This window comes from Geotrypetes seraphini, chromosome 11 (genome assembly GCF_902459505.1).
Source record: "Geotrypetes seraphini chromosome 11, aGeoSer1.1, whole genome shotgun sequence".
NCBI classification, from domain to species: domain Eukaryota; kingdom Metazoa; phylum Chordata; class Amphibia; order Gymnophiona; family Dermophiidae; genus Geotrypetes; species Geotrypetes seraphini.
In genome coordinates, this window is record NC_047094.1 from 28,154,403 (window position 1) to 28,166,918 (window position 12,516).

The window sequence follows — 12,516 nt, forward strand, 5'->3', positions numbered from 1 at the left end:
AAATTGGCTGCCTGACATATCAGGAATACATAAATAGAACCTAAGTATGTTCTTATCACACAATCATTTTAAAGATGCTTAAGCTCATTTTCTCTCCTTCCACATCTGATGCCCACTTCTAGACCTCTCTAATAAAGAATATATATGCCACAATACTTACTGCTCCTTTAATCTCTTTGCCACAAATGGGATGTTGAGGAAATTTACAAAGGCTTTATCTTTTCTTTTTGGATTGAAGCTGACAAGAACAGGAGATAAAACATTACATTAAAATTTTATGAAACTGATCTCTGTCTACCATTCTTCCAACAGAGGCAGTAGTCATAGACACCAGGAAAAGGATGCCCCAGTCATCTCTCAACAATGACACCTGCTAGCCACTCTCAGGGTGCTTATATATAGGGTTCTATGGCCATTGATCAAGGATTATCACTGTAACAACTGGGTGAAATGAAGAGCCAGCCCAACCACTAGGCAATTGTGTAGGACACCAAAATACAGAGGAGGGAAGGGGAAAATGGCCGAAGAGCTAGTGGATTCAGCCTGGTGAAAAATGGCTGGCAGGAATCCCCAAGGCCTGCTAGCTGAAGAAAAAACTGAATGGGTCAAGTAGGGATTGGGAGCCTGCATTGCTCTTCCTTCTCAAGATTGGCATGTTCAAAAAGCATGGTTGCAGAGCTAGCACTTTTTGATGCTGATCTCATGCTTTGCAAGATCAGCATCAGAAAATGTTGGCTCTGACCATGCATTTTGAAATTTTTAATGAAGTTAAAATAAAAATTGGACTTATATACCGAGTCATCCCTGAGAAACAAGGCTCAACTCGGTTAACAATAGTTGTAGTTAACAGAAAGAATTGACCTCATGGAAACTTATGTGCTAGAAAACACTGAAACAGAGAAGCTTTTAAAATTTTTTGAAAAATCTGAAGCTGAGTAGGAATGGCAGAAGGGAGCTGCAATTAAGTTGGGGTGGGATGAGGGTAGGGAGCAAGGGCAAGCAAAAGGTTGGTTTTCCTAGGACACTCAATACTCTTGTATTTGCTCTGATGAGATAGGAGGGAAAGTGTTGCAAATGCAGAAAACAACCTATTAGACATGAACGAAGACTCATGATTCCTAACACATTAAACTGAATTGGAAGCACAAAAAGAACATAAAAAATGGAAAAGCCAAGAAAATCCATATTCATCTGAACTGGCTGCTGTATCAGCAAATAAGCAAAGCAACATAATTAACTTACTTGTATAGCCATTCCGTGAGGAAATCACAGGCAATAAATTTTGTTCTCTTTCGCTAAAGGAAAGAAAAGAAAAGTTGGTGTCAGGCTCTTGATCACATGAATTAGCTCAGATAGAAGTAAGAAGGTTCATTGATTGCCTCAAATAGGTATGTGTGCCTTTCTTCTTTGTTTGGGTCTGACAAGGATTTAGCCAAAGAATGAAAACTTTTATCCTCCACTGGTGCCCAGTATAAGAGGCTTGAAGAAGCTAAGCCTTCCCAGCCTCAACTGCGACCTCCCAAATCTGAGTAAATCTGGCCAGCAACAGAGCCAGAGTAATTAGCACTGCTGCTTGCTAGTTTGATTCAAGTACCCCAGGACCACAGTCCAGCAACATCCTTCTCTATATTGCCACCTTTGCCACTGCCACTTCATGGAACCTATGGCAAAAAATAGCAAAGAGATACCTCTCTCCTGTTTATTCCCTGCAGGTCTCAAGACATGATGGCAGCAAAGATAGCAACAGGAGTAAGCAGGAACTGGGAGATGAAGGATGTGGTGGTGGTGGTGGTGGTAGGAAGAAACCAGGAGATGCTGAACCCAGATGGGGGTGGGGACATTAGACCTGGGATGGAGGAGAGAAACCAGATGCTACTGGACATGGACATAGGGGAGAGAAAACCAGGAAATGCTGGACAGGGGAAAAGGAAACACAGGAAAAGCTAGATGGGGGAGAAAAAAGGAGATCATTGTGATTTACTAACAAGGGGAGAGAATATAGGGACAGAAAGGATAGAGGATATGCTGATTCAGAGATGCAGAAAGAAAGATTAAGGGAGGTATCAATAATGTGTCTAACTTCATACTGGGATAATGCACTTAAAGTAACTTTTGACAAGATAGTGCCATTAAATTTCCATATGAACTCTTTAGCTTTTAAAGAACCGTGGTATACATAAGAACTCAAACTTCTCAGAAGACAATTGCGCCATTTAGAATGTCTTTGGAGATGTAACCACACTCCTGCTAGGCTAGCCTGACTAGCAGCACTCATCAATATAAAATAGCCATTCGAGTGGCCAAGGACTACTACACAAAGCATATTTCAAATACTTCAAATTCCTATGCTCTGTATTCTATGCTTAGATCACTTACTACTCAAACTGTAATAGGTCACTCTTCACTGATCCCAATAGCTGACACACTAGCAGATTAAAAAAAAAAAAAAATCCAGTCCCTGAGACCTTCTTTGTCTTCCAACTCCTATCATCTTGTGGCCTTGCCCTCTCAAACTAGCTCCCCGCATTCAGATATTTTATTTACAGAGAAAGGTTCACTATTAAGTAGCACCCTCAATAATTTTGATATTCCATTCTTACTAACTGTGATCAATACCTTGAAAGCTTTAAAACCAACTACAGCCCCACAAGACCCTGGTTACATCAAGCATACGCAAACGTCATATCATCCTACTTGCTCCTTTCATCCACTGCATGGTAGTGGATAGTCTTTTCCAAGCTTATATCCCTAATCTTTGGAAGAAAGCCATGATATGTTCTAGGCAGAAAGACATTAAAAAAAAGAAAAATATCGCTCAATTTCCAGTTTGCTTATCCTTTCCAAACTTATTGAAAGCATTGTGCTCACTCAAGTCACCAATTTCATTGACAAAAGTAATGTTTTGCATCCTAATCAGTCAGGGTTTCGCAAGCACCATAATACAGAAACTACCATGCTAGGAGTCACAACATTCATTAGATATCAACTTGATCACTTTAAATCAGTTTTTCTCCTCTATCCTGACCTTTCTGCACCACTTGACCTCATTGACCATTTAATTTTGATGCAGCGTTTATGCAAAATTGACATCAGAGACACAGCCTTGGAATGGGTTCAATCATACTCTTCCTCAAGAAAATATATGGTGAATTTTCAGGGATGCACCTCAAGCATATATTTATTAAACTGTGCAGTACCACAGGACTCACTATTTAACATCTTCATGGCCCCATTTCTGACATTGTTACATGCTTTGCTTATGCAGATGATATTCAATTTCTGGTTCCTTTTGATCCATCTAACCCCAGTGAAATTCATGCCCTTTATATCAATCTCTTTAAAGCAACTGACTGGCTAATCAAGCATAAACTAAAATTAAACCCAGATAATTCTAAAGCTATGTTGTTCTCCCGTCCCCCTGGCCTAACTTTATCACCACCACTGTTTCTCTGTAGCATGCCTAGAGGTTCTAGAGGTGGTTTCTGGGGGAGTTGGAAGCAGCTGGTCCCTTTAAGACAATGCCTGGAAACACTGGACACTGGGTCACTTGTTGGTGGCCTGAAGCTCCTGAATATAAAAATAATGCTAGCTTTGAGCTGGTATTTTTTCCATGAATAATGTAGCTTACAAAGTTCAACCCAACTTGTGCCTTGTCTTCAACTAATATACATTATGGTAAAATAAAATAACTCACAATATTTCCATTTACTATATGTTAAAAGGCAAACAGCATGTGCTATTATTCCCTTAGGGTTAAATTCTGTAAACGGTGCCTAGATTGTGCCTACCAGTGCCTAACTTAATTGCTTTAATCAATTGAAAGAACCATTTAAAACTGATTAAAAACACATTTTAAAAAGTAGACGCTTATCAGGGGTAGGCGCTCGAATCGCCCCTACTGCATGGTGTCTAGCGGCACCAAAGGTCAAAGTAGGCATGTATAGACTTAAAGCCAGAGAAGACCTTAGGCATCACTAGGCACCGCTATGCACCATTCTCCAAAAACTTAGACGCCGGAAATGTAGGTCTTTATTTATTTATTTTTAGTATTTATATACTACTTATAACCTAAGTGGTGTACATTTAGGTACTCAAGTATTTTTCCCTATCTGTCCTGGCGGGCTCATACTCTAGCTAATGTAGCTGGAAAACTCTGGCCTACATTGCTGGCGGCAACAGGGTTTTTTAGGCACCGGAAGCTGCAATTCTGTTAATGGCATCTAAGTGTGATTGACATGCAGTCAGTGCCAGCTGATTTTTAGGCGCCATTTACAGAATCTGGGCCTTAACACATGTTATTAACTCTTCCCTAAATTTCTTTAGATCATTGTTAGCTTTGACAAAAGAAATAATCTGGGCTAATAGCTGTCTACAGATAATGGCTTCCTTTCAAAACATTCAATAGTTAACAGTTTCTCCTTTTTCACAGAAAGGCACCCTCCTTCTGTGCTCTCCTAAAACTATTTTTCCAGAGTCTTTTTTCAATGTCTCCTAATTCCAAACTGTTATAACAGAAACTCATGAAGTTCTCTATTTCTGTTATCAAATATCCTCAGAGAATGAAGTTAAAATGTGTTGTCATTTAACCTGTGTAAAAATTTGGAGTTTCCCCCCCGCCTTCAAAATATAACCTGACAGCAGTGGCTAGAAAGCTAAGACAATCAATACACTTATTTGCTTAATATCATGCACAGTAAGGCCCGGATGCATCCGCCCAAAATAAACCCGATTCTGTAACCGACATCCATGTTATAGTTGCTGGTTACAGAACTGGGTTACTGTAGATGCAGCTGCAACACTTATCGCAGCAAGGGATCTCCCTGCTGCGATAAGTATAGTGGCCGCCCAGCCAACTTTTTAAGGTTAGTGGGGGGAGGTCCAGCGGGGGGTGTTAGGGGGGATGGGGGGACCTACTGGCAGGAGGAGTTGGGCACCCACGTGCCGGCGATTGTCGGGGTAGTTGGGGGCCTACCGGCAAGAGGGGATGGGCACCCTCCTGCCGGCGATCGTCGGTAGCGAGTGGGGGGGGGGGGTCTTCTGGCAGCCGGGATTGGGCATCCCTCTTCCCTTGTTCATTTAGGGGAAGGTGGAGGAGACTGGCGGCCACAGCTGCGGCCGCTATACTAATCACGGCAGGGAGCTCCCTTGCCGCAATAATTATAGCGGCTGCGTCTACTTACAATGTAGGCCAGAATTTTGCTGGCCTACATTGCAAGCATCTCCCACTCTACTAGGGAGACGCGTAGAGCCACCTAGGTTCACCTAAGGCTACCACTTAGCTTTAGGCGAGCTTAGGTGGGCTTGCAGGCTTCCCTAGGATCCCGGAGGCGCCTTCAATATAGGCAGCCTGCCTGGGGAGCATTTTTTTTTTAAAACGTGCATCCCAATTGGCAGATTAGACAAGAGTAGGACGCCTACAACTGCCTACAATCGGGATACAGTAAATGTTCAGTCAATGGGCAGAATCTAGTGCTAGTAGGGAAAAGCTGACACAAAGCTGACCTGCATTAATTTACCTCTGCCACAGCCTCCCTACATATCTTCAGTCAGGAAAAACACAGGAAACCTCTGCACAATGTGCATTGTTAACCCTCAGCTGGGCTTTGTAGAACTAGTTTGCAGAAAGGAATCAGTTCCTGTTCATGATCGTGTACATTGGTATAATATAATTAAAAAGTAGGATTATCCAGCTAATTAAAAATAGCACATTATAAATAGTATTTTGTGTCCCTATCACAAACAGCCTTGAAAAATACTGTAACTGGGGAAGTGGGGATGGGGCTATATCCAGACTGCATTCTTTAGTCACAACAGGCTCCGTTTTCTTTTTTTTTGTTTTTAATTCTTTATTCATTTTCACTTCAAACATAGGCTCCGTTTTCAAAAGGGGTCTGCCGTGATTGCAGAGGAAATCCTTTTGCAAATAGAATTCTATATGCTGAAAAATGTTCTAGCTGTACTGCCTCTCCCATTAGGAAGTCAAAGTATGTGAGCACGGAAATCAGAAGCTAATTAGAAAGAGCAGATTGCTGAACATGTAAATATATTTTCCCACCTTTAATCAGACCAACCACAGCATGTGGATTTCATTATTTAAACTAGTAATTATGAGATGAGGCCACCATGCTATCAAATATGATTAAATGTGTGATAAAATCAAATATGGGCATGATACTTACTTAATTCAAGAACTAGTTATTATTGCTACTGTAAAATGAACTAGTATTATAATAACTTTAACAGGAAAAAAACTATCCTAGAAGTAAATACTGCTGTGGAACTATACTATGTATCCATAATGAGCCATTTGAAGCATAAGGACCAAAAAACAATAAGCAACTCTGGTTAATGTGGTATCATGAGCGAGGGCAGGCCCTGGGGCCAGGAGGAACTGCAGCCACACAGAGGATTTAAGTTGAACAAAATAATGCTTTATTGAAGGTGTCAGGTACAGATCCTATTTAATTCACAGATGGGGAAAACAAACACAAAAACATATCCCTTCCACACAGGAGTAACCTTCTATGGCCTGCTTCTGCAGGACTACAATATGTAGCATATGCTACGGTGCATGGGCCTCTGGGCCTTTCCAGCTTAGCCCTGAGATTTTATACTTTCTAGTTCCTGGCTTCACCCTTCCAGTTTAACCAAAGTGGAAACAGCCATATAGCAAAAACTAAAATAATTTCACAAGTTTAATATATGTTGGTGGGAGCCACAATCATTCGAACAAGACTTCCAACATTGAAATCATAAGCACATAAACAGTGGAGAAAAACAGACCTCAATGACTGTCGAGCCACAAGGTACCCAAAACAATCTGTATCATCACTGGTGTGAAAAAACTCCACACATAAAAATAATTATCGTAATCATGTTTAGATAAATTTATACTGCATTAGAAATTTATAATTGACAAATTCACCGGCTCCACACCGACCTTGCAGCCCGATAGGCATTGTAAGGATTGTAAGGATGTTTTGGGGTTTCATGCAGAGCTGACATAAAATTTTAATTTTGCATTCAGTTGCCTTGCCTCATTTGGTGCGAAAGAGCACGGCTAAGCTGTTTGATACTCTTCTGGGTTTGGCATGTTCTGTCAGATTGGAAGGATAGTACTGCTCTGTGTTTTCATGCATGGTGGGCTGGGCTATGTTTAATATGTAAATATGAAGAGGTGGCTGCTATGAGGCATTGTAGGGTTCAGCATTTTAAGAAGGTTGTGGCTCCTTTAGATGACTATTGTTGTTTACATGCTGTATAATTTTTTTAAGACTCTTAATTTGTCACATGTTTTGTACTTTTGTAGAGAGGGAGATGGGGGTGATGAAGAGTGATTTCTGTATTGTATTGTTTTCAAATCAATAAAGATATTAAAATAAAGGGTTTTTTTGGATTATGCCCTCATTTGGTTAGAAGTCTTTGCCATCCCTACTCTGAGTGTTTTCAGGAAATGAAAGATCCAGTGAGATACTGTATGCAATACAAATCACATCAAGACATGCTGCTTAACAGGAACAAATGGAAGAGAAATGTGTAAGAAGGAAACAGAAATAACAAAATGTGTGATGTATTAATTCCTATAATTAAATAGTGTTTGACTCAAATGGCTCCAAAGTGCTTGCAATAGGTGAGGAAGCAGGACAGATAATCTCTCTATTTCAGGGCAGAGCCCATTTCTTTGGGATTAGAATATGATAATAATAATAGCAGAATGCCCACACTTTATCTTTCAAGATAGTTTCCCACTTTCCTGTGAGATCTAAGAAACAGTGCAGTGTGGTAATGGTATGGTGCATTTACATATCCTTTACTTTTAGTCTTTCTTTTGACTGAGTATACTGTACAGTCTGGGTGTGCTGTGTAGAATGTATATTTACTCTAAATACATCTTAACTATTTATATCATCTATGTACATATACAATAATTTAGTTTCTGTGTTGAGTGCATTAAAAAATCCCTTACTGCGGGGCATGTTTAGGAATCCTGTGGTAATTTTGTGATTAGTGTGCACTTCCCGTTCCTCCGATTGCCCCATCTGTATATTAAGTTGTGCAGAATTCACTGGACCTGCCCGGATCGGGCCCAATCAGGCTGGTTAATGAATCTGGCCCCTATTCTCTGCCCCTGACACTCCCCTCCCAGTGCTAACAAATCAAATATATTTTTTAGTGCATGGGAAGTGCACACTAATCACAAAATTACCACAGGATTCCTAAACATGCCCCGCAGTAAGGGATTTTTTAATGCACTCAACACAGAAACTAAATTATTGTATATGTACATAGATGATATAAATAGTTAAGATGTATTTAGAGTAAATATACATTCTACACAGCACACCCAGACTGTACAGTATACTCAGTCAAAAGAAAGACTAAAAGTAAAGGATATGTAAATGCACCATACCATGATGCTCAAACCAACAATGAACACCATCTGAAGCTCAGGTATGAATAACTGTCACAGAAACACTGTAACTCTGTAATGATACACCAATACTAAAGCTCATATATCGTAGCTCATATATTGTAACACTTTTACCGAAGCTCATGTATTATAACACCTTTACTGAAGCTCATGTATTGTAACACCATTTCTGAAGCTCTTTCAGACTGCTCTGATTTGACTACCCAGTCATTAGAGGTGTAGAAGCTTCCAATAAGCAATGTTAATGCTTACTGCAGCCTAGTAAAATGACCACTTATAATTTCTATACTTAAACTTACCTTCTAAATGAGAAGTAAAGGAGTGAGCTAATTTTTGCATACTCTGCAGGATAATGGTCTTCACATGGAATCATGTCCAGTGCAAGACAGTGTACTAAAAATAGCATACTTTTTTTTGCTTTTAATTCAGCACTGAAGCTTTACTTCAAAGGGATTTTAAAAATCAGCCACCAAAGACCAGGGCAGCAAGGGTTCAAACCCTGCTGAAGTTTCATGTGACTTTGACTCACATACAGATTTAGACTGTAAAACTTAGGGAACAAGGAAATGCACACCTTCAGCTACCAATTAAAAGACATGTAGTAAATCTGAATCAATAGGCATGAAGACTTATACATTCTAGACATTTTAATTGCTTATTCTGAATTATTTTTTGAAAATTTCCTGAAATTGTTCCGTTGGCCCTCGTTTTACAAGCTCCCTTCAAGGTTAATATGTATATAAACTGGCCATTAAACCCAGATGCATACAAATGGAAGGGATATGGCCCAGATTTGTTTTGGGTGAGACAATTGCATGGCAAGTTCATAGGGATTTAGTTCCCATTTTGGAAAAGAACTAAACATCTATGTATTAAAAGAGCAACATCAGAGGATACACTTGCTCCCAAGCATGTTTAGATTTACGGCCTCTTTTACAAAGCCGCGCTAGCAGCTGCCGTGTGGCAACAGCCCTGAAGCCCTTTAAATCTCTATGGGCTTCAGGGTCATTAGCGAAGCGCAGCTGCTAGCGCAGCTTTGTAAAAGAGGCTGTTAATTTCCAGCTGATATTGAGCAGCACTCCAATGGAGGGATTGGGGGGGAGGGTTGACCCCTTAATCCCTCAGTGGTTTTTAATCCCTCAAAGGCCAAACCGCAAGATTAAAAGGTCACTATAAACATAACCAATTATGAGCATAATCAATTATGCTCTAAGATAGCAAAGAAACTGGTCATGTGCAATCTTAGAAACATAACTGGCTATGTGCCAGCTTTCTAAATGTTTTTTTTCCTATACATTAAAAAAAAGATGATCATAATGCATACACCCAGTGAATAAACATCCATTTCCCTGTATTGTAGAACAGTGTTTCTCAACACTCGGTATGTGCACCCTTAGGGATCTGGGACAAAGGGAGAAAGGGGGGGGGGGGGAAGGAGTGCGTTGGGACATTTGAGGAGCACGATTTTGGAACAAGGCTGGAAGGCAGGGAGGGGGGCAGGATCTCGGGTCACAGAAGGAAGGGAGGGGGCATGAACATGGGACAAAGAAGGGAGGGAGGAAGGGGCACTAACTTTAGACATAGGAGGGAGGGAATAGAAAGGGAGAATTGTTGGGCATGGTGCACATGGGGAAAGGAAGAAAGAGGAAAATTGGGCAGAGAGAAAGGAGTGAGGTAGAGATGCATGGGGAATAGATGGATGAGAGGGAGAAATGTTGAATATAGTGGTGGAGAGGGCAGATGCAAGGGGGAGGAATGTTGGACATAGTGATGGAGGGAGAGATGTGGCATTGTGCTGGAGAGGGGTGATAGAAGGAGAAATGGGCATGGGGCTGGTGGGCAGTGGTGAAAAATACTGCACATGATCTAGAGGATGAGAGAGGGAGAAATGTTGGATGTGGCAGTAGAGGGAGTGGGAGAGATGCACCCTGGATCTCTCTCTTTCCCCACTCCCTTTGCAGCAAGGGAGGGATTGAAAGGACAATGAGACAGAGAGGGAGATATGTTGCCAATAAGGGTGGGGAGAGGAAGAAAACTTGGACTCATGGAGGGACAGAGACAGATGCTGGTTGGGTGAAGGAATGAGGTCCAAAGGAGAGGAAGCTTGCAGGAGGTAGAAAGAAAGAAATATTGTATGCACAGTCAGAGGGGTGCAACCAGAGACTCATGAAATCACCAGACAACAGAGGTAGGAAAAATGATTTTATTTTCAATTTAGTGATTGAAATGTGTCAGTTTTGAGAATTTATATCTGCTGTCTATATTTGTCTATTTTTCTATAGTTGTTCCTGAAATGACATTGCATATTTTAAAATCATCTGCCTTATCTCTTTGAAAAAAAATGAATATAAATGATAATTAACATTTTCTCTGCATACAGTGTGCTTTGTGGTTTGTTTTTTTAAAAATTTTGTGGTTACCATTATGTATTAATAAGATTATATTGTGTGTGTATATGAAAAATGGATGAAATAAATTGGTTTACAATTAGTACTATTATTATGGGGATGGGGTTATGGGTAAAGCTTGGGTGGGTCTGGGGCGGAACCTGGGCGGGGGTACTCGGTTGATATTTGTTAGACTTAGGGGGTACTTGGCTTGAAGAAGTTGAGAAACTGTTGTAGAACAGGCTCTATGTCAGCAGATTCTGTCTATATACAGGTGAAAAATGAGGCACTGACCTGTCTGTCCCAATTCATATTTCTACAACCTATCTAAAATGGCGCTATTTATGATTTTTGAACTGTATTTTTTAGACAGCAGAATATAAAACAATGTACAAAGGTGAGAAGACTTTTACACCTGTGGGAGTAATCCTTTAAGAAGTTGTACATAGTAAGAAGGTGTGTAAATGGCAGTACTCTAGTCACTGCACGTAAATAACTACTTAGAACAGTGTTCTTCAACCACCGGTCCATGGACCTGTGCTGGTCCACAGAAATTTTCTGCCGGTCCACAGGGCTAGCACGTGCACCAGGCCCAAAACAATGTTCTTCAACCGCCGGTCCACAGTGTGATCGATGCGGCGCTATCTTCAAACCAGCTCCCTCTTCTTCACTGCTTCAGTGCACAAAGCCATAGTCAGTGGCTCCTATGTGCGTCCTGCGCCTGAATCAGAAGCCTTCTCTCTCACGTTGCAACGTCAGAGGGAAGGCTTCCAGATGAGGCACGGGACGCACAAGGAGCTGCTGCCCGCAGCTTTATGCACTGCATCAGTGAGGAAGAGGGAGCCGGCCTGAAGATAATACTGGGGGCGGCATAAAATGGCCAGGCGGGAGCAGGCAAAGGTTGGGGGGAATGATTTTATTTTTGAATTTAGTGATTGAATTAGGTCAATTTTGAGAATTTACATTTGCTGTCAGTGTGCTTTGAGTAGTTTAATTTTGTGGTTAACCATTATGTGTTGTTAATAAGATTATATTGTGCATCTGTGAAAAATGAATGGAAAAAATAGTGTTACAATTAGTACTATTATGGGGGCGGGGTCTGGGGTGGAGACTGGGTAGAGATGGGTGGGGTCTGGCCCACGACTTAGCCCAGTCAACCGCCGGTCCACAGACTGATGCCGGTCCACAGAATAATTCTTTTATTCCTGCCAGTATATAGGTGTAAAAAGGTTGAAAAATACTGACTTAGAATATCGACTAGCGGAAATGTCTGTGTAATGTTTTGTTGGCGCTTACATTGCTAGCATGCAAGTGCTTAAATTAAGTCTGCACAGAACCTGGGCAAGATTACACAACTGTGGGGTCCTTTTACTAAGGCACGCTAGCCATTTCAGCGCGCGCCAAACGCTAACACATCCATAGATTAGAATAGACGCATTAGCGTTTAGCATGCACTAATATTTAGCATGCGCTAAAATGGCTAGCAAGCCTTAGTAAAAGGACCCCTATATGCATAAATTATATCATTTTTATAATGTACATGCATTCTATTGGTTGGGCTGCTGTAAGTGATGAGGCCTGAAATGTACCTTGTGTTTTCAACCACTTGTGCTAGTATTATCTAAAGAAAAGCAGGTGCCCCTACTTATGAATAGGGTTTAAATAGGTACCATAGCCAGCATCTTTACTAGTCGATTG

General features: G+C 40.9%; 1 protein-coding gene across 1 annotated transcript in view; it reads right to left on the reverse strand.

The window, feature by feature from the left end:
- IQCK (IQ motif containing K) overlaps positions 1-12,516 on the reverse strand; it is a 126,486-nt gene that overhangs the window by 58,415 nt on the left and 55,555 nt on the right. Inside the window, exons 5-6 of the mRNA XM_033962950.1 lie at positions 1,243-1,295; positions 161-238 (exon numbers count right to left, since the gene is read on the reverse strand). Coding sequence (XP_033818841.1) covers positions 161-238; positions 1,243-1,295 — 131 coding nt within the window. The remainder of the gene's footprint in view (positions 1-160; positions 239-1,242; positions 1,296-12,516) is intronic.